The sequence below is a fragment of the Lytechinus variegatus genome, chromosome 17 (genome assembly GCF_018143015.1).
Source record: "Lytechinus variegatus isolate NC3 chromosome 17, Lvar_3.0, whole genome shotgun sequence".
Lineage (NCBI taxonomy): Eukaryota > Metazoa > Echinodermata > Echinoidea > Temnopleuroida > Toxopneustidae > Lytechinus > Lytechinus variegatus.
The window spans coordinates 4,956,255-4,979,402 of NC_054756.1; the positions used below are offsets into that span (position 1 = coordinate 4,956,255).

General features: G+C 36.9%; 1 protein-coding gene across 3 annotated transcripts in view; it reads right to left on the minus strand.

Annotated features, from left to right (window-relative positions):
• Positions 1 to 7,719: 7,719 nt before the first annotated feature.
• LOC121430639 (stromal membrane-associated protein 1-like) overlaps positions 7,720 to 23,148 on the minus strand; it is a 29,271-nt gene continuing 13,842 nt past the window's right edge. Inside the window, exons 6-11 of one of the 3 annotated variants that reach the window (XM_041627958.1) lie at positions 21,891 to 22,059; positions 20,399 to 20,641; positions 18,197 to 18,435; positions 16,331 to 16,378; positions 15,569 to 15,655; positions 7,720 to 9,469 (exon numbers count right to left, since the gene is read on the minus strand). In XM_041627958.1, the coding sequence (XP_041483892.1) occupies positions 9,227 to 9,469; positions 15,569 to 15,655; positions 16,331 to 16,378; positions 18,197 to 18,435; positions 20,399 to 20,641; positions 21,891 to 22,059 (1,029 nt within the window). In that variant the 3' untranslated portion in view covers positions 7,720 to 9,226. The remainder of the gene's footprint in view (positions 9,470 to 15,568; positions 15,656 to 16,330; positions 16,379 to 18,196; positions 18,436 to 20,398; positions 20,642 to 21,890; positions 22,060 to 23,148) is intronic. The other 2 variants (XM_041627959.1, XM_041627960.1) reach the window with 2 other exon arrangements.

Here is a 23,148-nt window from a genome sequence, read left to right on the forward strand (position 1 = left end):
ATTTTCGACGGCGGCCGCGCCGCGCCGCCGCTCACGCGCAAAAAAACGGATTGCGTACGATTATTAATTTTTTTTTTGGGGGGGGAGGGGGGGGGTGGTAAGGGGGCGCTACATGTGTACCTTTTTAATTCTCCTTCATCACATACTTTTATGACCCCCCCCCCCAAAATATATACCGGTATATGATATGGTTACTGCAACAGCATGTTATAACAAAACAAACAAAATTTGATCGAGTGTGAGCCCGCGCGGCCTCGTCCCCCCTAAAAAGGCTCGTTTCCGGCCCTTTCAGGGTCTACTTCTTATACCTATAGCCTTGCTTGTAAAAAGTTCAGCATTTTGAGCAGATTGCAGGCTGTTAATTGTTTAAATTTGAATTTGAATTATGCAATTTCAGACCATGCATGCATGTAATGTAAATGGAGCGGGGGGGGGGGGGGGGGGAGGGGGTGGCCTTAATTGCCCACTCACTATTAATTCTTTTCTATTATATGCAATATATGAAATATCTTGATTTTGTCCGCGATCATTATCATGTGAAATAAAGTTTTATTCCTCCCACTTACATGTGGAATTATTTTTAACACACTTTGTCTTTATTGGAACAAATGTGTAAAAATTGAAATACTGTATATAAAAACAATTGAAAAAAGAGTGAGTGATTACCTCTAGCTCTTGTTTGCAGATCACCGAGTGCGTAAAGTAAGCAATGGTTAAAAGGTGTGTAACTTTCTTATTTACATCCTATTGATCAAATTTTCAGTATATATGCTTATACTATTTATCAACTTTTGTTTATTTTTTATTTCATTTTATTATTTTTTTTTTTTTGGGGGGGGGGAGGTCGGAAGTGGACTTGACCTTAAATGATATTTACAGATTCCGTTTTAAAAAATGTCACATTTAGCTTCATCTATGCAAAATATAATGCAGACGGTGAATATTTCTCAAATCTTGGAAATAAAATACATTTGAAAGCAGTTTTACACCATTTCTCAGATCAAAATGATTTTAATCTAGATCCTGCCATGGATAAATAAGTTTTACAATATGCAAATTATTATGATAGCACTTAAAAAAGCTATAAAGACATGTTCATGCCACCATTAGCCTTGTACAATTTATCCAATTCATTTTTTTTAGCATAAGAGTGAATGAAATAGTGATTATGTGAGAACCCAACAATCAAGACTGTGATACATGGGGGTATGATATTCTTCAATGTTTTAAATTTCCTCCTTCATTGAGGGTCCTCATTTAGGAAAATTATATTGCCAAGGCATTTTTTAAATGCTTTTCTGCTTATCAGTTTTGCCAAGGAAACCATTGCGAGATCCCATTTCTTTTTTTCAAGCAACTCTGCAAAGCAAAGATCAACTATTTGACCCCTACCGGCCCCACTTATGAAACATTGATTCTACCCTTGACATGCAGGTAAAACGCCAATTCGTCTATTGCCAGCTTGTCCACTCATCACAATGTCTACCTTCATTTGGTCTAAAGCCATTCCACATTTCGTCCTACAACCATTTGGTCCAATAACCATTTCATCCAATCATCACTTTTTCTAATCACAAGTTCATTTATGACCATTTTGTCTCATAACCAGTTGGTCTAATATCCATTTCATTTTTATTCATTTCGCCCAATTAGCACCCTTAGTCCAATTAAAAGAAATGGTATATGGACTAAGTGGCTCTTAGACCAACTGGTTATATGAGAAAAAAAATGGTGAGCAAAATGGTAATTAAACAATGTGGATAGTGGACAAACTGATGGCAGAACAAATGATAGGAGACAAATTGGCATTCATAAACCAATTGAAAATAAACTGAAATGCATAACATAAATACAAGGAAGAACACATACTATACAACTCAGTTCTTTTCTTTACATTTGTTGTATTTACAACTTAAATGAAGCACAATTATAATATTCATATACCCAATTAAAGACTTAAAATAATGTAAACAGGGAGTTAGTCTCTAACATGGCAATATCCAATTTATCCATCAGATTTTCTTTAGTTCTCCAATATATAAACTAAATCTAATTTAGCAGTGTGTAATCTAACATAATATAGAAATCTTAACATATCCAAGAGGGGTGAAATATTAAATGTATAGAATATCAACATTAGTACAAGTCCCTTTTATGGTTTCTTTATGCACATACACAGGCATACGGAACAACCTTATTATATGAAGGGTAAACTAGGCAGACCTACCACATTTAAGAATCAAGTAAAGGAAAAAATGCAAAAGGTCGAACTAGACAAATTCTTTGGTCAAAGTAATATGTGACCCCAGTTTCCCATGCCTAGCGGTGTCAATATAAATATATTCGTTTGTGGTCATGTTTCGATTTGAGATTGTCGGTTGCAATTTCAGACAGACCACATCCCTAATGAAGCAAAACTTGGGTGATTAAAATCCATCAGTACCACAAAATGTGGAAGAGAAAGTAACAGAAAGACTTTGGTGAAGGAATTTAGCGTAAATAACATTTGGCAAATTATGTCCCTGACCCCCCCCCAAAAAAAAACTACAGCTAAAATTCCAAAGGTACCTGCATGCACTTCTCTTCCTGATGGTTCAAAGTGCTGCATACATACAATATTTTGCAATTAAAACATCAAAACAAATTCATATTCAATATTAATTTTATTTTGTTTCCTTAAAACATATACTCGCTCCACCTGGACCCTTTTACAGAAAAAGTTGCAATCAAACGGAACTCAAAAAAAGCAAATGCGACATGATATTAAATCAATCAAAGAGCTTAATCCTCTGCTTGCGTTCAAATGCAACTCTTTCTGAACAGAACACAGAAGGGCCCTTTTACTATCATAACCACTCTATCCCCACACTACCCGAAGATTTAAAAGCAAAAGCCTATTTCATGTATTCAAATCTAATTCAAATACTTTCGAACAAAGATTTAATCCACAACCTAAGTTGAGCATCTTTAAGATATCTCAAGAAATAATCATACGCAAACTCGATTATAAGTTTGTCATTTATTAATAAGTTTTTAGTTGAAGAAAAGAAACACACGTGACAATAAACTGGACCACCCAATTGATATCAATAATTTTCAAGTAAATTTATCTGAAAGTATTTTTGCAGCAGTTACATTTGTTTCATTTCCCCAAATGATTCCCCAAATGAATGAAACTCTTTGGATTTTGTTACAGCTACATGTACAGAATAAATAAAGTACAAGCATTTCTCTCACCACTTTTAACAAGTTCCACAACACAGGTAAAAAAAGTCTCACAACTTTAATAAGTTACTTTTACATAAATTTGTGACCATGAAACATTCAATTTGGTGGGCATTTATGTTATATAATTTAGTACATATTCTGCTGCTTTACGATCCACTCGTTCTAAAGTATGATCCTACAAGATATCCTCTCTAAATGACTATACCCATTCACAATACGGTCAGGAAAATTGCTTTGTACATACACGTACGTAAACAGTTAAAATGTACACATGGCACAGAAGAGACTGCATTTAAAACACATGACATTAATCAGATGCTACTTCAGAAACATTAAGGGCAACCATTGAGATGTTAAATCATAAAAAGAAAATATGATTCACAGGAACATGATTTATGCAAGATATCCATACTGGCATTTAAATCAGTTAACTGCCGATTCGTCTATTGCCAACTCTTCACATGGTCCAACTTCATTCAGTCTAATGCCATTCCGTCCATAAAATTTGGTCTAACAACCATTTGGTCAAATAACCATTTGGTTCAATAATCACTTCATCTATGACCATTTATCTCATAACCAGTTGGTCTAATACCCAACCATTTTCTATTTCCCCCAATTAACACTTAATTCATTCATCCACATGGTATATGGACTAAGTGGCTATTGGACCAACTGGTTATAAGACAAAATGATGGGTGGACGAAATGGCAATGAGACCATGTGGATAGTGGAAAAACTGATGGTAGACCAAATGAAAGTAGACGAGTTGGTAATAGGACAAATTGGCATTAGACCAAATGGAAATAAACCTTTAAATCAACCTCAGACAAATATAATAGATACGGTTGCTTGGACACTGCTGCAACATGTACACACTACAAACTGGTTCAACCTCCCATTTGTGAATGCCTAGCCCCAAATACCTGAAACTCAAAACAAGTTTAAGTGATATGGGGGTGTTTCACAAAGATTTAAGTATGACTTAGGTCGCACTTAAATGTCGACGCGTACATGATATGCAACGCGCAATCTTATTGATCAATACGCAGTAGTGCGCGTCCTCTTGGCATGATCTGACCAATGCTGTCATGCCTTTTATACTGCGCGCAACTAGACATTTAAGTGCGACTCTAAGTCATACTTAAATCTTTGTGAAACACCCCCATGGTTTGAAAGAAAGAGCCTTACCCATAGGTTGAAATTGAACGAGTCAAAAAAAAGAAAGAAGAAAAACAAAAGGAACAGGACTTTAAGGATGAAAAGTTTTGTGGTGTTTATAATTATAGCAGTGGTGGATCCAGCCGAATTCCACCCAATACTGTGGTCGGACTCGCCATTGTTCGTTGAAAATACGCCCTGTGAAATAGCACTGGGCCGTGAAATGGTATTGTGCAAAATCCTGCTGGATACGTCACTGTTTTAAAGAATGGGTAAGGGGATGAGATACATTCCATCGCATTATATATATTAAAATCTCTAGCATACATGTACGTATATACACAAAAAAAGTAAGTAAGGAAAATACTATAACTAAACTACAGATTGTTTTCTTGGTAAACGCATAAGGAAATTTACAAGAAATGAATATATCAATGATCTAAATAGGTCCTTTACATCTAGTTTTATTTTCTTAAGCATTGGCATCCCCCTGCTTGAAAATGAATAGATGCTTTATCTTGTTAAATATGATGTTAACTTGCTCTAAATATACTAGAATAAAAATTTGAAATAAAACAAAACAAAATATATAACATAAAACAAGAGTACATTGTAAATAAATGTATGATTTTCTTTTGACAATCCGAAGTACGTAATATAGACTTGAGAGTCGTAACAGCAATTGCCAAAATGTATCTAGGAGATTTCTTTTGCCGGATTTGAGAACAACTTCAATAGTAAAGCAATACCTGTGACCTTCATATGATCCCAAGGAATTGAGAGCTGTGGTTTGTCAACAGCTAAATGAACAAGATTCATTCCATGTATGTTAAAAATGGAATTTGGTGCATGCTTAGAAACAAAGGCACAAACCCAAAATACGTGAACAAGCAACGGGTCTGTTCATAACGCAAAGTGCGACAGCTGGAACAGATAATTCAAGATGTTTGCTAGTAGATTGGTAGCAAATGCTTGGTAGGAACTTATTTCCACATACAACAACAGATGAAAATCATTTTATGAAGAAATTTCTTGTTTGATTTTTCACCGACAACTGTTTACAAGCTACTGAAAGTTCTTGCATGTGATTGGCTGAGAGTAATTTAGCAACTGAAATCACTGACAAGACTGTTTGTGACATGACCCCAAGCCTTTTCTATGTACATGCTTCTTATCCGAAGGAAGACATGCCACTATGAGTTTTTTTCAAACATGTATGCGATTCATGCTTTATTCAATAACTTTTACTATTAAGCAAATATGTGAGTCTGAAAGTACAAGTACTTCCTTCATTCATTTATCTATATCTTACCAATATTAGCTATCAACTCAAGGTCCGAGGGGGAATTTCATGAAACAACAAAGCCAATGATTTTCCCCAATTATTGTTAACTACTGAAATTCATGCATCCCTGGTCCGACGGTACCAGACCAGTAAAAATTGCTGCTGGGCCAGTACCTTTTCAGAAATACCCAGATTTACTGGTCCGACATGACCTGTAAAAATATATCAAACTGATACAATTGATCTTTTCTCCTCTTTTTGTAAATTATAAAAATGGTTCTCCAAAATCGAGAAATTGCGCTCATGAATTATGTTGTGTGTACTGTTTATTTGTATTCGGGGGTGGGGGGGGGGATAAAATCAATAAACAACAGCATAATAATTTCTAATGTTTTTATTTATTTTGGGGGACCAGTTAAATTTTAGGTTCAGACCAGTAAAAAGTTGAAAATCTGGGGCCTGTTGCATGTAACTTTTTACCTGAGAAAACTCAGGTTGTTTTTACCGGAGTTATTGCCCCGTGTTAAAGTCAATGGCAGAAATCAGACTAACCTTAGTTTTAAGTATTTACCAGAGTTTTCTCGGGTAAAAAGTTTTATGCAACAGGCCCCTGGGTATCTACTGGTCCGACACGAGTAGGTTGGACCAGTAGGAAAAAGGTGTTGGTGTGGAACCCTGTCAGATTGGCCCACATTTCTTGGCGTACATCACAAACAAGCTGCTCTGTGAAACTATATCCTATATCCGGACAATAAATCTCTGAATAAAACTAGATGGTCTGAACCACTATACCGAACATTTGTGGAACAGAAAGAATTCTCAAAACTCTGCTCAGTCTAATCTACATATTATATGCATGTACATTTAATACATAGTATGTTGGAATGTTACTGAACATTATATTGAAAGCATTACTGTTATACATCAGATGGGGGAGGGGGGGGGGGTGAGTATGTCTTATTCAGGCCTGTATATCACCCGTTTCATCATATTCGGGGGGGGGGGGTATATCTAATTAAGCCTGTACATCACCTGTATCATCATATTCTAGAGGGGGGGGGTTAGGGCTGAAATACTTCCCGGAATAGAGGGGGAGGAAATGGAAAGACCAATTGGCCTCTCTGTAGCTGAGGAACATAAAAATCACTTGACAAGCGTTTGTTTTGTATTTCATCTACATAACCCACCAGCTCTTTTAATGATTTATTAAAAAAAGCTTTCGTTTCAATACATCAGCTTGCTTTCTACAGAAACTGTCAGTTAACACCTATGAAGAAACGTGTATAATTTGCAATCGGATGTCCAATCTATTATTAAAAAAGGACATACATGGTAATCTAACCAACCAAATTTTTAAATAGATACATGTAACATATTGCCTATCCACAGATACAATCAAAATTCAACAGGTTGACTCTGTACTCTATTTTTTTGTATAAACATCTCTATGCACAAAAACATTGCCCTCTTCCACTCACGCACACACACAAAAAGACACTCTCTCCTCTTTCACACTCTATCTGACACACTTGTCTTAGATATGCTGTACAATATATAATAGACTCTCATAATATGAATATTGGGGGGGGGGAGAGGTGGAAGGCTTTGCACTTTTGGAAAATTGAGTAGAGCTATTACATACAGTTTACTACATGAGAGACAAGATACACACTTCTGCACACCCAATGTCCAATGGCATGCGTTTGTCAGGTCTCGTCCTTGGTGGAAAGAACACTGTGTCCCACAGCGTATCCACAGTGTGTATCACGGGCCACAGAATGGTTTTGAAAGTGGGGGGTGGGGGCTGTGCCGAAAGTACAGGGGCTGACCGCGCAAAAAATAATCATAATCAAGGGAGCGTTTCATGAAAAGACTTGTAGGACGTTTTCTCCGACAAGTCCATTTTATCCGACAGTTACTCTAGTAACAGTGCCTCTCAGCCAATCAGAATCAAGGAAAGATGTCAGATCTGACATCTTGTCAGACAAAAATGATGATGAAACTGTCCCCTGATGGTCATTTTAACGTTTTTTGTACTCGGTTTTGGGAAAAAGTGCAGGCAGCCCCGTTTCCGAGCCCCATGTGTATCACATCTTCACATAGGCCCAAGATACATATGCGTTGGGTTGGAAACCGCCTCCGACACCGGCCTCCAGCCTGCAATTTGGTGCGTATACACACACACCAGAAGTAAACTGAAACCCGTTTTGAGATTCTTTATCCATGACAACTTTTTAAGAGACACGTGTGCCTGTCTTTTCAAATCAACATTTTCTATTGTCTGTTTAGCAATAGCTATTGTTTGCTATTATACCGATTTCTAGTTCAGTGGTCAAGCTGTCATTTTTTACTCAATCCGGTCTGACAATAAAAAATTGTGAGCATATGCAAACACGTCAACCCGCCTTCTGGCCGTATGTGCATCTTTATGTGCACTTTATGAACACACTGTGTCACACTGTTCTTTCCAGCAGTTATAGTACTCATATAATATTCGTAAAATGGCCTCAAAAGTGTCTTGGTGTTCATCCAAACATGCAAAGCTTTCCGCCTTACCCGATCATGACGAGGTAAACTGCATTAAAAAAGCTAGGTCATGGTAAACCCCAATAATTTATTTTTACCCTACACTGTAAATCAGGATTATGCAGTAAAATGATAGCGCATTAAATTGGCTTTGGGTAGCTGCGTATGACCGACTTCTGAGTAGGAATAAAAATGAATTATGCTGTTTGTCATGGCATTTGGTATTTCAAAGTAGTTTACTATCAAAGGAATGTGTAAACATGTGTTCTCTACGACATCGCAATCAAACCTGCCCAAGAACATGCAACTATGAGGATATGTTCACCTATGGTCTACTGGAACCAGACGGTTCCTGTAAAAAGCTTATATGAAACACAGGATTCAGTAGTTACCAGGTTAACCTGTTTTAAACTGGAACCAGGTGGTTCCTGTACAAAGCTTATAGGAAAGGCAGGAATCAGTAGTCAGCAAGTCAACCTGTTTTCTACTGGACCAGGTGGTTCCTGTACAAAGCTTTTAGGAAAAGCAGGATTCAGTAGTTACCAGGTTAACCTGTTTTCAACTGGAACCAGATGGTTCCTTTACAAAGCTTATAGGAAACACAGGATTCAGTAGTTTTTTACTGGAATCAGATGGTACCTGAACAAAGCTTACAGGAAATGTAGGAATCAGTAGTCAAAAGGTCAACCCGTTTTCTACTGGTCCGATGGTCCCTATAGGAAAGTTCTAAGAAATGCAGGACTCAGTAGTCAACGGGTTAACCTGTCTTCTACCAGAACAGGATGGTCCCTCTACAAAGCTTATAAAAATGCAGGATAAAGTAGTAAACGGTTTAACTCATTCTTTGCTGCCTACTGTATCCATATAGGGCAAGGTTAATTTGATGGTCACAAGGGCGATGGTAGACAGAGTTTCCACTCTCAACATGCTCATACAACAGAGCAGCAGGGGGCGTATCCAAGCTCTATCGTAAAACCTACATACATACACACACTATGTCGCTGACCAAGCGCACACCCGCTATCATCATTTCCATAAGTTACTGCTCAGCGTCTGTCCTGATGACATGCCGGTGGCGCCCCATCCAGCCCCGGCTCCGCCCGCTCCGACCATGGGTTGCTGTGCACCGGCGAAGCCACCATGCATTCCTCCCGTAGCTGGCTGGGGAGGGTTATTGCTGGGCATGCCCCATCCACCGGGCTGCTGCTGCTGCTGAGGCATTGTTCCTGGAGCCCCGCCCACCCTCATGTTCTGCATTTGTGCTTGGACCTACAGAAAAATTCAGAGGAAAAGAGAGAGAATTATGATCTACATTGGCATAGCATCTTATAATACAGGAAACTCTGCTGAAGTCAATTTTTCCTAGGTCTAATAATTGCTTGTTAAAGTCAAACGTCTTTTCAGACCCGGTGGGTGTTCCATAAAGCTGTACATAAGAGCGACTTTAAAAACGACTGGTGATCCTTTATTGTGGTAAATGGTATATTCATTGGCAATGGCCTAGAGCATAAGAAAGGATCACCAGTCGCTTTTTAAATCGTTCTTAACTTACAAACAACTTTATGAAATGGCCCCTAGCACATGCAAACATGTGTTTAATATATACATACATGTAGAGTCAAATTTTGCCAAAGTCCAACAAATTTCTGTGGTCCAAAGAGATTAAATTTTAGACAGGTACTTTCTCAATCAAGGCCAGTAATGCATCTGATTGGTGTGTGCAGTAATAATCTACACTATTTCAATTCAATTTGCAATTATTATCATTAATATACTCATTTTCTAAAAAGAAATCAGGGACCCTCAAACACAAAGATCAGCAATCATCGTAGAAAAATATCTTTTCGATTGATTCCATTGACCGCAATGTACAATCAATGGTGAAAGTCAAGCCTGCAATCGATGTAGCAATTGTGTTGCGAGGCCCTGATTACGGTTTCCATGGATTCAGGATCAGACTGGTCACCCACTTATGAATGCCTTTTTACCGAATATCTATTCCTGAAAACCATGCTGTCTATGGAAACTTGTGTTTCACCACCACCATGAAAATATCACATCAAGGAAAACATGAAATGGTAGATGCTTCATGATGAGAATGGGGAAGAGAAGCAGAGGATAGCCTCAAAAATCCCACGACAGTATTGCATGGACAACAAGCACATATATTTTCAGTAATGAAGAAATGGGTCTATGACATTTGCTCCAGGGACAATTGCTCCACTGCAAATTCCATACATTAGTGGAATGACCAACTTCAACCCTGGATTTAACACTATACCAAAAGATGTGTGCACCTGAAGGTAGCCAAGCTTAGCTGGGTGATAATAGCAGAGCCTGCTGTAAGAACAGATTTCGGACCTGACGTGGCTACCCTGGGTAAATATATCATTATTATTTTCATTATTATTATAACAATTACCCTATCCTACCCTAAACCCTAGGGCCTAAACCTAACATAAAACCCTTGTGCAACCTGAAACCTAACGGTTAACCATATAGACGAAATAAAGCCAGAAGCAATTGTCTCTGAAATAAATGTCATGTCACCGAATAACTAAACATACTACATGTATATGTAATGGTATTTTTAAAAGGCTGCACAGTCTACATGTGTGGATTCATTCATCTATTATTAACATCTTCATGAATATCTCCTAAAATACTTGATGATCGTTCCTGAACACCAACTGAATTTTGTTTTTAAGAAATTGTTTTGCAAGACGTCATAGAGGGTACAATGAAAATTGCAAGTGCATTGTGGTCATGGATTTCATATGAAGCTGTTCGTTCAAAAAGCTGTTGACTCTATATTGACATATCCCTTTTAAGCTGACATTATAGCACCTAGAACAGGTTCCATTTGGTTCCATGACACCTTGCAAGACTTAAAATTCAGTACTTAAACTGCAGATCAAACAGCTGTAACAGTGTAAACCATGATGCTTAAAGTGTGAAGGGAGGGGGAGAGAAGGGTGGGGCAATGTAATATTGACTCTCAAATGTTTTATCTATACAAACAATATGAAAACATTTCTATCAGATTTCATGTCCATCAGATGATTTACAATTGTGTACAAGAAAAAAATAATAAAACCAATGACAAAAATACATAATAATTTCTACATCGAATATCAAAATATTGAAAGGAAAAACAGACAAAAAACAAATATATATAAATACATACATCACATATATGTGCCAATTTATACAATTATAAACATTACAAAATGAATGAAAGAATCAAGAATTATTCACTGAGAAAAAGAAAAAAAATAAATAAAAACATCCCAAACAACCATGAAGCAGGACAAAGTTGACACTATTCAGCTACAATACAAGAAAAAAGTTGCAAGAAATGCGACAAGCAAAACATAGCATGCAGCACACAGTCATATAATCTCACGGTGACACGACATTTGCTCCTACAACAACTGCTCTGGGCTTTATTTTGTAGATATAGGGTTAGAGTTGCAATAGGGTTTTAAATTAGGTTTAGGATAGGGTATAGTGTTAAATCCTGGGTTGAAGTTGGTCATTCTATTAGTGTGTGGAATTTACAATGGAGTAATTGTTGCCAGAGCAAATGTCGTGGAACCAATCTCACAATTAAACACAAGCTTGTGCTACTAAAGTCACCCCAATGAAAAACAACTCCAATCAACAATGGTACGCCATTAGAAATAGCACCATAGCTTTTAATATTAGTCAGGACTTAAGTTTCATTGGAGTGACTGTGGCAGAAACTGTAATGAACAAGAACATGAAACATGCAGAGCAAGAAACAATAACGCTCATTTTAATACATCAAAACAATCAACAGAACAATAACAATAGACAGAAGGGAAATCTCCAATCAATTTCAGTGTTGAGCACTAGCTGGTGTGTGGGGGGGTGAGGGGGGGGGCACCTTAACTCTAAACAAGGTTGGTAATGGTACTGGGATTCACATATCAGTGCACCCTGTAAGTTTTATTCGTTCTCTGATCATTTGGTTCTTTAAAGTTCAGTGTTGACACCTTTTGGGGTTGGTGTTAGGTTGATTTTCAAAATCAGCACACCACCCCAATTGAATAAGCCGGTCTGAAGAGGACATAGGCGTAAAGCTTTCGATGGGATTTGGATCAAGTTTGTAAGTTGGCAGTTTTCAGGTGTTAGAGTTGTATTATTGCTGACAGCGCTAATACCACGGTTGAAATAACCAAGTGATGCTGATATTAAGAGCTCCTTTTTTCTTTTCTTTCCCTTCTTTTTTTTTGGGGGGGGAGGGGGATTCAATGTGAAACATGTTTTTTAACTGAACCTAATAAAAGTATTAGTTTTTTAAAACCTTCTTGTGTACATGAATGTTAATTGTTCAATATTTTGATCGTCAATCTGGCTAGACTGCTACGGAGCTTGAAAATTAATTGAAATATAATTAGGAGTGGGCTATAAATGGGTGATTTGGGGTTTTGCTGTTGGAACAGTTTTTTTGTGTTCCTTTTACCTTATCTCAACATGAAATGACAATATTTTTTGTCTCGGGTCCGAGAAAAAAGTGTGCCGGGCCAAAATCCAAAATGGCCGCCAAAACCCCCAAAATCACAGTTTTGGCCACAACTTCTTTATTTGGTGGTCTTTTTCTCTGGTTTTGGTGTCTATTCATATGTTTTAGGGGGCAGGCAATCTGTTTTTCCTATAATGAGCACTTTTAAACCATTATTTGTATAGTTAAAAGGTAATTATACCTAAATTTTCCAATTTTTATAGCCTTTTTTCAGCCAAATGTAGGTTTTATTGTCCTGGAGTTCTTGGATATTAGATGGTACGAGGTCAACAATAGCAAGCAGCTTCATAGAGCTATATTGCTTTTATTCCTCTACTATGAGTTTTACGGATATTTGTGAAATATATCTTATGAAATAAAAAAAAATGTTCATTATCCATAGGGGCAATGCAGTATACAATGTACTGTTACTGTACATACTACACTGCATATTTCCATGCATTGACCACCATGACATATGACAAGGCCTGTGTATAAACTATAGTGTCATAGAAATACATGTAAGCTCCTAAGGTTTAAAATTAGATTGTGAATTGTGAATTTGATTGCTTGTCAACTGATGTACATGATGAAACTAGCAACGTAAATTGCACATAAAATATCACATATCATATGCGTACATCACATATCTACATGTAGCCATATCTTCTTCATTTGGAGGCTTTTTTTACCTGGTTGTGGTGTCTATTAAACTGGCCTATGTTTATGGGGTCAGGTAACTATATAATCATGTTAACGTTGATCAACAGCCAATCAGAACCAAGGATTCCATGTAAGTTACCATTAAGTTAACATAATGGTAAATTTTTATGCAATGGGGCCCAGAATATCTACAGTGTAAATGCCATGATGTGGGATTAATTACCTTTCTCCGCCCCCTGAATTAGCATATTTGACAAAACATGTCCTCAGATTTTGAGACAAAAAATATCTTCAATTTCTGAGGCATCTAATTCTAAACCTAAGAGCTCATTTCTACATGTATAACACTATAGTTTTTACATGGCTTGTCATGGTGGCCAATGCATTTATGCAGTGCAGTATGTACAGTACATTGTATACTGAATAGCCCCTATGGATAATTAACATTTTTTTTATTTGAGATATATTGCAAAAATACCCAAAAACCCATAGTAGAGGAATAAAAGCCATATAGCACTATGAAGCTGCTTGCTATTGTTGACTTCGTATCATCTAATATCCAAGAACCCCAGGATGATAAAATCTACTTTTTGGCTGAAAAAAGGCTATAAAAATTGAAAAATTTAGGTATAATTACCTTTTAACTCTACAAATAATGGTTTAAAAGTACTAATTATAGGAAAAACAAATTGCCTTACCCCAAATACATATGAATAGACACCAAAACCAAAGAAAAAGACCACCAAATAAAGAAGTTGTGGCCAAAACTGTCATTTTGGGTGGTTTTGGCGGCCATTTTGGATTTTGGCCCGGCACACTTTTTTCTCGGACCCAAGACAAAAAATATTGTCATTTCATGTTGAGATACATTACAAGGAATAAAAAAAAACTGTTCCCATACTGAAATTACAAAAAAAGTATTTTTGACCCATGTATAGCCCACTCCTAATATAATGGGAAAGATTATCCGGACAAATTCACTGAGCAAACATGCTTGATTTTATCTAAGGGTAATATTTTACATTTTTTTCTTCTTCAAAATTCAAAGCTAATGTACATTACACGTAGACGCAATGGGCAATGATTTCGAGAGATTTTTTTTTATTTCCAGTGAATAGTGAGCATGCATATCATTGCAGATTGTGACGTATTCTGACGTAGTTGAAGCAAGCCTGCATGTACATGTACCATAAGAACAAGTACCTTAGAAATTGCCAGCACACATGGGCACATGCATTAACATCAGCTTGGAAAGGACCTCCCATAGACAGTGCGATTCTATTGGATGATTTATATTGAAACATTATTTTCTACAAGAATACAGGGAAAGAAGATTCCCATGATGCAGTCATTAAATTTCATTTTATTAGAATACACTGCTGATTGTTACTTGTCCATGCATTTTTACTATAAAAAAAAATGTATATCCAAACATAAAAAAAATATATTGACAGTCTACTATACCATTCCAAAGTTGCCAATAACTAACAGGAAATTGAATTTTCCTCGACATGGAAAACATATAAACTTTATAAATTCATATTTGATGTACAGTTTGGCATGTGACATATATTTGGAAATATTTTTACTTCGGTATATGATTGTACCGTGATACATGTAAGAATTGAAATGTTTTCTCATACTAAAGTTTTGCAATCAACCATGCTCATAAATGGTACTAAATGCCATACAGTGTAAATGTTAATGAAATAATGCACAGATCACTGATTTTACTATGCAAGAATTTTAGAGAAAAATGCAAGAGAAAGTGCAATGAACTGGAACTCTGCCGGACGTCAAGCAAGATTTTATGAAAAAGCAGATAAATGACATAAAGATATAACAACATCACAGAATTATCAATTTCTGAAGATTTAATTTTCTTCTATTCGATGCAAGCAGCTCTCCCATCTCATGTGTATAAATTTGATTCTTTTCAATGTCTAAAAAAAATATATATATCACATAATCTACATGCATGCAGGCTTACAAGGAGAAAGTTTTTGATAAACCTTAAAAAATATTATGTCTTTTATCATTCTGCATTTCATACACTTTGTCTTGATGTCAGGGTGGAATTCCAATATTACTGTATGCATGAAAATGCATGGTTGCAAAATGAATATGCATGAGAAAGAGTTAAGCAAATTAACATCTTGTATTATGCATAAGCCAACCTGGTGCATCATATCGTACTGCTGCTGCATTTGCATCTGTTGCATATGCATGAGCTGCATCTGCTCCCATTGATACTGCTGCTGCTGCTGCATTATGGGTAATTCAGAGGAAACCAGGTGCATTTTTGGGGATTGGAAAAAGGAGCAAGATTGTGTTGTTGGGTTACTTGTGAATAGAATTTCAAATACAAATTAGACGGACAAATAAGTGAGAAACAAAAGGAACTAAAAGTTTATAAAACAGTGATAAAACAAATACGGCGTTGTTAGTAATCAAACAATATTGAAAACACAAGTACTGTACAAGGAGCAACAACAGGATTAAAACAATAAAAAATACTAAATTGGGAAAAGCTTTGCTGAAATAACTTCAGTCCTAAAAGATCAAGTCCTGTAACATTTATCCATCAAACGTCATTAAATACCAGACTTTATTATAATTATGTACCTGTTTGCATGAGGTTGAATTATCAAAATTTGAAGGAAAATTTGCAAGAAAGTTCCCACTTTGATATTAAGCTTTTACTTTAATATACATGTATAAAAGATAAGGAATTGAGCACCTAACAAGCATTCAATTTGTTATTTGTTGTTGTATTATATTGTTAGTTTTACACCTAATAATAATAGTTAGCATTACTATATTCCAAGGCTAATCTCATATAGTGTACACAAAGAGGAACAAACAATTTACTGTGAAGCCAGACATACTAATAAATACTAAAAAAAAACAGTGAAAAATTGTTAGAAAACCAGCCAAACCTGTTGTAGAGCTTGAGCCTGTGCTTGTTGTTGTTGCTGCTGCTGTTGCTGCAATGAGTTGTGACAAGTTTCAGTTGTAGGTGAAAACATGGGTTATGGTGCATGGGTTATAGTGAATGGCACATGTACAATGTAAACATAAAATTTGAAAAATATCGCAGCAATAAACCACTGTCTTTGGGTATAATGTGTCAAAGCCTGCATTGTTAATTTGCAGAAAGGTCGAGACATATTTGTCTCAACAATCTTACCACTAACATGCAATAATCAATAGATATTCAACTAATCACAAAACATCTGAAGGTAAAGTGGGCAAATCCTTTTAAAATAATCATTGCATTATGATGTCTTTACTCATGCAATTATTCATATATGATGTTATGATGATTTTATAGTATTAAATGTCATGGGTCGATATGAATGAAGCAACTCAAACCAATTATTTAGGGTTTTTTTTATTGCCTTGCAATAACAACAAAATGTATTGTCTGAGCTGCATGATTTTTAATGGGGAATTGAAAGAAATTAACATTCTATTTCAAAATCAAGTACACATATGTAAGTCCCAAAATCAAGCATTATAAGCCTTTAAAGCACAAATTTGAAGTTGATTTGCTTAATACTGCAACTCATCTTTCTTGCAACATCCCACTAAACTCAATTTTGGGACCCACCCTTGATCAGTAATTGAACATAAGTTTCTCTAAGTGCCCCATGAGGCTATGTGACTTAGAAATTTGTAGTCCAATACATGGATTCCATAAAATTCAAAACGCAGTTGCTTGTAGGTGATTTTTCTGTAAAACAATTAAATTCTGCAGGACCATGGAAATCCATTAAAGCAAACATGAGATCCCAATCTTGCTTAGGTTTGGATATGAAATAAAAAAGAACAAGCAATTAATTGTATTCAAATGGAGGTCAAAACCTGGATCAATGTCGCATATATGGGCTTTAAAAAAGGGAGATTGAGGTAGGTGTTTCATAAAGCTATTCATAAGTTAAGAGCGACTTTAAGAACGAATGGTGATCCTTTCTGGGGAAAATGGTTTATTCATTGGCGATGGTTAAGTGCGTAAGAAAGGTTCACCAGTCGTTCTTAAAGTCGCTCTTAACTTACGAACAGCTTTATGAAACGGCCCCCATGTGATGAATATCTCTTTGGGCATGATACATGTATGACGTAGGAAGTATCAGTACACAGCAATACAGGCAATGAGAAAAGCCAGTTTCATTTTATTTTTAATTGTGTAGAATTAATTGCACAGCAAAGATGTTAGCATTTAAAACCATTCATATCATCCAGGCTAGTAATATGACTGATGAATTGCGTAATTTCACTCCATCCAAATAAAAAAATGCTTGAATATAATCAGTTATGTGGATATTTTTCTCCGGAATTTAATGGATTAATGATGGCCATGAAATAGTATTAAGAGTATCAAAAGTTATGTCGTCAGTTGCCATGATGTCGAGGCGGTCTGGTGCCCTGGTGCCTTTTCACAAAGCCGTTCATAAGTTAGGAGCGACTTTAAGAACGACTGGTGATCCTTTCTCAGGCGCTAAACCTTCGCTAATTCATTACACCATGTATTTACCACAAGAAAGGATCACAAGTGGTTCTTAAAGTCGCTCTTACCTTAATACGAACAGCTTTATCAAACGGCGCCCTGTTACGACTCTCAGAATGATGGGAACAACCAAATTTGCAAATACAAATGTGCAGCTGCGACTCAGAATAGAACCAGCCAGCTCATTCTCATGACATCATGACATCACACTTTGTTATTCTATAAACATTTGGGAAAAAAAAGCTTTCTCTGTGATATGACAATATGTTAAACGGCAATGGAAGTCAAGACTTACTTGCTGTAGAAACATAGCTTGTTGCTGGTGTTGCTGTTGTAAATGGGCTTGCTGTGGGTTGTACATGCCCATCACGTTCTGCCCTGGCATCGGCTGTACACCACCCATCATGCCCATGTTGTAGCTGTTTTGCGGCGGGAACCCTGCATTGGGTTGTTGCTGCGGTACACCTCCCTGAGTTGCTGGCATACCACCATTCATCACTTGGTTTGGTTGTTGCGATGGAATGTACACACCTCCTGAGGTGAAAAAAGGCAGGAATGGTTTCATAGCATAGTGACATAGGGTTGCACAGAAATACAAGAAGGTTCAAAAAAATTGCTCCCGTGACGGTCACTCTAACAGAAAAGAGAAGGTAACGCCAAAGATGTATATATACCCCCCAACATAATATAAACAATGTCCATATAAACCAAAATCCTAAATGCATCACAACCCTAAGTATGTGTTGTGTTAGTTTAACACTAAAATGATAACCTTGAATTAAACATCTCTAAATACTCCTTTCCCAATTAAGGCAAGGAACATTTTTCGTTTTGCATGATAGGAAATCCCTTCAGTGTTGGCTGGCAAACATATCAGCCAATTTCTTAAATGTGAGTTTTGGGCAATTATGTTTTAAAGGTGTTCAAGTGTGACCTACCTGAAAGTATTTGTCTTAATTTTTTAGTTTATAAGAACTGTTGTAATGCTCTAATAACTGGTATGGCTTGCTGATCAAGTTATGAAGCAGATTTAAAATGTGGGTGAGACCTCCACAAGGTTAACTTTTTTACGGAATTGCCTTGTATAAAGCCCAAAGGAGTTTTTTTGCTTTGTGAGATAATTGTAACCTTGGGCACTGAGCAGGGAGGTTTCATATTTTGCTCGAGACACTCTTGGAGCTTTACAAGAAACTTCCCAAACAATGTGGGGTCAAAAAATCAATCACATGTCTTTCAATCGATTGCCTATCTGCTTCTTTCAACAGAGTTTAAACTAATTAACTATGCAAGCTAAAATTGATCTATTGATCACACAAGTGGAATGCCTCTGGCCGTCTCACCTGCATCACTCAGTTCAATATAGCAGCAGTGCTGACTTTGAAAACTACTCTAACTCGCACAAGATGTTTAGTGATACATGGTTACTCTTATGTCCACTTTTTATGAACTAGACCAATAAACTTACAGAGATATGATGGTTATTCAACAAAAACACCCAACATGGCCAAAGTTCATTGACCTTACATGACCTTTGACCTTGATCATGTGACCTGAAACTCGCACAGGATGTTCAGTGATACTTGATTACTCTTATGTACAAGTTTCATGAATCAGATCCATAAACTTTCAAAGTTATGATGGTAATTCATCAGATAACCCAATTCGGCCAAAGTTCATTGACCTTTGACCTTGGTCGTGTGACCTGAAACGCGCACAGGATGTTCAGTGATACTTGATTACTTTAATGTCCAAGTTTAATGAACTAGATCAATAAACTTTCAAAGTTATGATGGTAATTCAACAGATACCCCCGATTCGGCCAAAGTTCATTGACCCTAAATGACCTTTGACCTTAACCATGAGACCTGAAACTTGCACAAAATGTTCAGTGATGCTTGGTTACTATTATTTACAAGTTTCATGAATCAGATCCATAAACTTTCAAAGTTATGATGGGAATTCAACAGATACCCCCAATTCGGCCAAAGTTCATTGACCCTAAATGACCTTTGACCTTGGTCATGTGATGTGAAACTCATGCAGGATGTTCAGTGATACTTGATTAACCTTATGTCCAGTTTCATGAACTAGGTCCATATATTTCTAAGTTATGATGACATTTCAAAAACTTAACCTCAGGTTAAGATTTCGATGTTGATTCCTCCAACATGGTCTAAGTTCATTGACCCTAAATGACCTTTGACCTTGGTCATGTGACATGAAACTCTAATAGGATGTTCAGTAATACTTGATTAACCTTATGGCCAAGTTTCATGAACTAGGTCCATATACTTTTTAAGTTATGATGTCATTTCAAAAACTTAACCTCAGGTTAAGATTTGATGTTGACGCCGCCGCCGCCGTCGGAAAAGCGGCGCCTATAGTCTCACTCTGCTATGCAGGTGAGACAAAAATTGCACCAGAATTGTGAAATTGATTGCAAATATTTTCTTGCAACACTCCGTGAGCGCTTCATATTCAATCAAATTCTTGCTACCTGGAACACCATAATTCTGTTGGCTCTGACTTGATGACCCGTAGAGTGCCAGGATTGATTCTTTGGACGTCTTGGACGACGCTGACTTGGAGGTGTCTTCTGTGCCGAAGAGGGACTCCTCAATGACTGGTTCAGGTGCCGGGGCGTTCGCACTGTGCGCAGGGGAGATCTGGCTCTGGATTGGTTTCTCGGGTGTGTTCAGGCCAAGAAGATCACCGTTACCCATCGGTGCTGTAGGAGTATCTGATATGATCGAAGGAATAAGGTAACAATAGTAATTTGAGGAGTTACTTCATTGTTTAGACATGCATTTGGGCGTTTCAGCGAGTACATGGAGACCTTGCTGTGGATTACTTTTGGGGGTATGTGAAGACCATGAAGATCACCATTACCCATCAGTACTGTAATTATTTCAGGAAATACTTCTTTGTTTGGATAGTCAAATGAGTGTTTCAGAGTGTTTGGATCAAGTACGGAAGAAATCGGGGGAGCTTTTCAAGAAAGAATTTGTCGAATGATTCATCTGACAAGTCCTGTTCTACCTGATAGTTACCGTAGTAAGAGTATTTCTCAACCAATGAAATTCCGGGAAGGTTGTCAGATGACAACTTGTTGGAAAATTCTTATTGATGACAACCCCCCTCCCCCCTCGGCTCTGGATCGATTTCTCTGGTGTGTTAAGACCGAGAAGATCACCATATGACCAATCAGTGTTGAAGGATTATCTGATATGATGGGGGGAGGTACAATTACATGTATGTTCCATTCTCAATGGAGATGTTATTAAAGTGTGATTCTACATCATATTTAAAATATTTGTAAAATACCCCTCCCATTTCAACAAATACCCATCTTTCTTCTCAACATGGAATGACATGAAAAACAATCCTGCTGTCTTCCCTTCCATGGATACCTTTAAAGTTATACTTCAAATTATATATTTCTTTCATGAGGACATAAAATAATATACTACCTTGGTTATATTTAGATTACTGCGCCAGGGGAATGGGTACTTAGGAGAAAACCACACATCCCTGATAATGAAGTACATAGCCTATGGTCGAGTTGTCCTTGCCCCTTGTCATAATTTACTTACCCCGTTGCCAATTTGAAATCTACATAGTCTTAGGGATCTTAATTTTAAAGGAGCCATAACTTTCTTATCTTTCTTTTCCGATTTTTTTCAAATTTTCACCATTCTGTTTTCTTTATTTTTCCCCTTTTCAACGCAACAGTAATGACCAAGGCTAAATTCCCCTTTAAACAGGCTAAGGCGTTGAGGAAAGGCTTCAGTTTATCATGCAGTCATATCTACAACCTTTTTTTTATCTGCACTTCACATGTTTATTACCGCATGACACCTTATTCACATGAAAGTCTGTTTCAGCCTTATCTACTGCACGCACACCAGTCTGCGGTGTGTTGATCTTCCAATATGAAAGATAGACTATTGCAGAAGAACAACAAAATGGAGACAAAAAACATGTTTTACCTAGTCCAAAGAGATCAACAGCACTTGAAGACTTGGCAGCAGGAGCTACTGTGGAACTCGTAGGGGCAGCAGAGAGTGTGGGGGCGCTCTGCACTGCTGTGATGGTAGCTGCCTGGGCAGCGAGGGTTTGTGCCGGTGGAGCTTGTTGCTTCTTGACTGCTGGAGTATTCTGATGGAAGAAAAGAGAAAAGCAAGAGGATGTTAAAGAGGTTCTTAAGGAAGAAGTAATGGTGGAAAAAGATCAGTATGCTCAATCTGTAATGAAAATCATAAGATCAGTATGCTCGATGCCCGGAAAGCAGTAGATGGCAGGTTAGAATCCCACTGGTTCCAATTTTTTCTGACTTGTGATCTTATGATTTTCATTACAGATCGAGCATACTGATCTTAAACAAATAGGAGTAATGCCGAAAATTTGTTAACAAATTATAATTTCCTCCTATAAAAAGCCTCTTCATTTACCAGGGGAAAAAAATTCCCTTTTTTGAACCGAGAAGAATCTAATGGTAATAGGTTGGTACAATGGTAACCTACATGTACTACATGTAGCATGCCAAATGCAATTATTTAGTCATTGCCCACAATATCTTGCTATGACGAATCAAACAAATGTAGCTGATGACATGGAAGGCAATTGAGGAACATTCTAATTGATCTATAAATGGTGGTGACCTTTGACCTCTTCTTTCTGTTTATTACATGTTAAATGTTTGCCCCTCCCGACAAGATTTTCCGGGTATGCTACTGAGTGATAGCCAGGTTTTTAGGTTTGGTGTTTTTTTATTTCTCATTTACAAAATATATATGTACGTGTAGTTCATTAATTCGTCTTGTAGTGTTCTTACTGTATACATGTAGTGTATGGATAATTCCTAGTCTGAACACGGTATATACTTGAGAAGATGTCATGAAAAAATACTTTACTCTAAAAATACAAGTACATGAATTGCAAAATACATTGCAGCATTTCATTTTGCAGGTATTAAATGTAATTGTTAGCTAATTGTTAGCTAATTTCATTTATTCATGCACCCATACATATGCAAATTATTTTATCTGTAATTCCCAATCCCTCTGCACCTCGGAATAGTTCACTAGATAGATGGCGCATAATAAATGCTGTGTTTATAATTGCAAGTATTACATTTTACACCGTTAAAACCACAGGACAATACAAGGAATAATTTTCCTGGTATCAGATTGCAGTTTGCATCGCAAAATGTCTATTGTGTAGCATGCTTCATACATAGGACTGTAT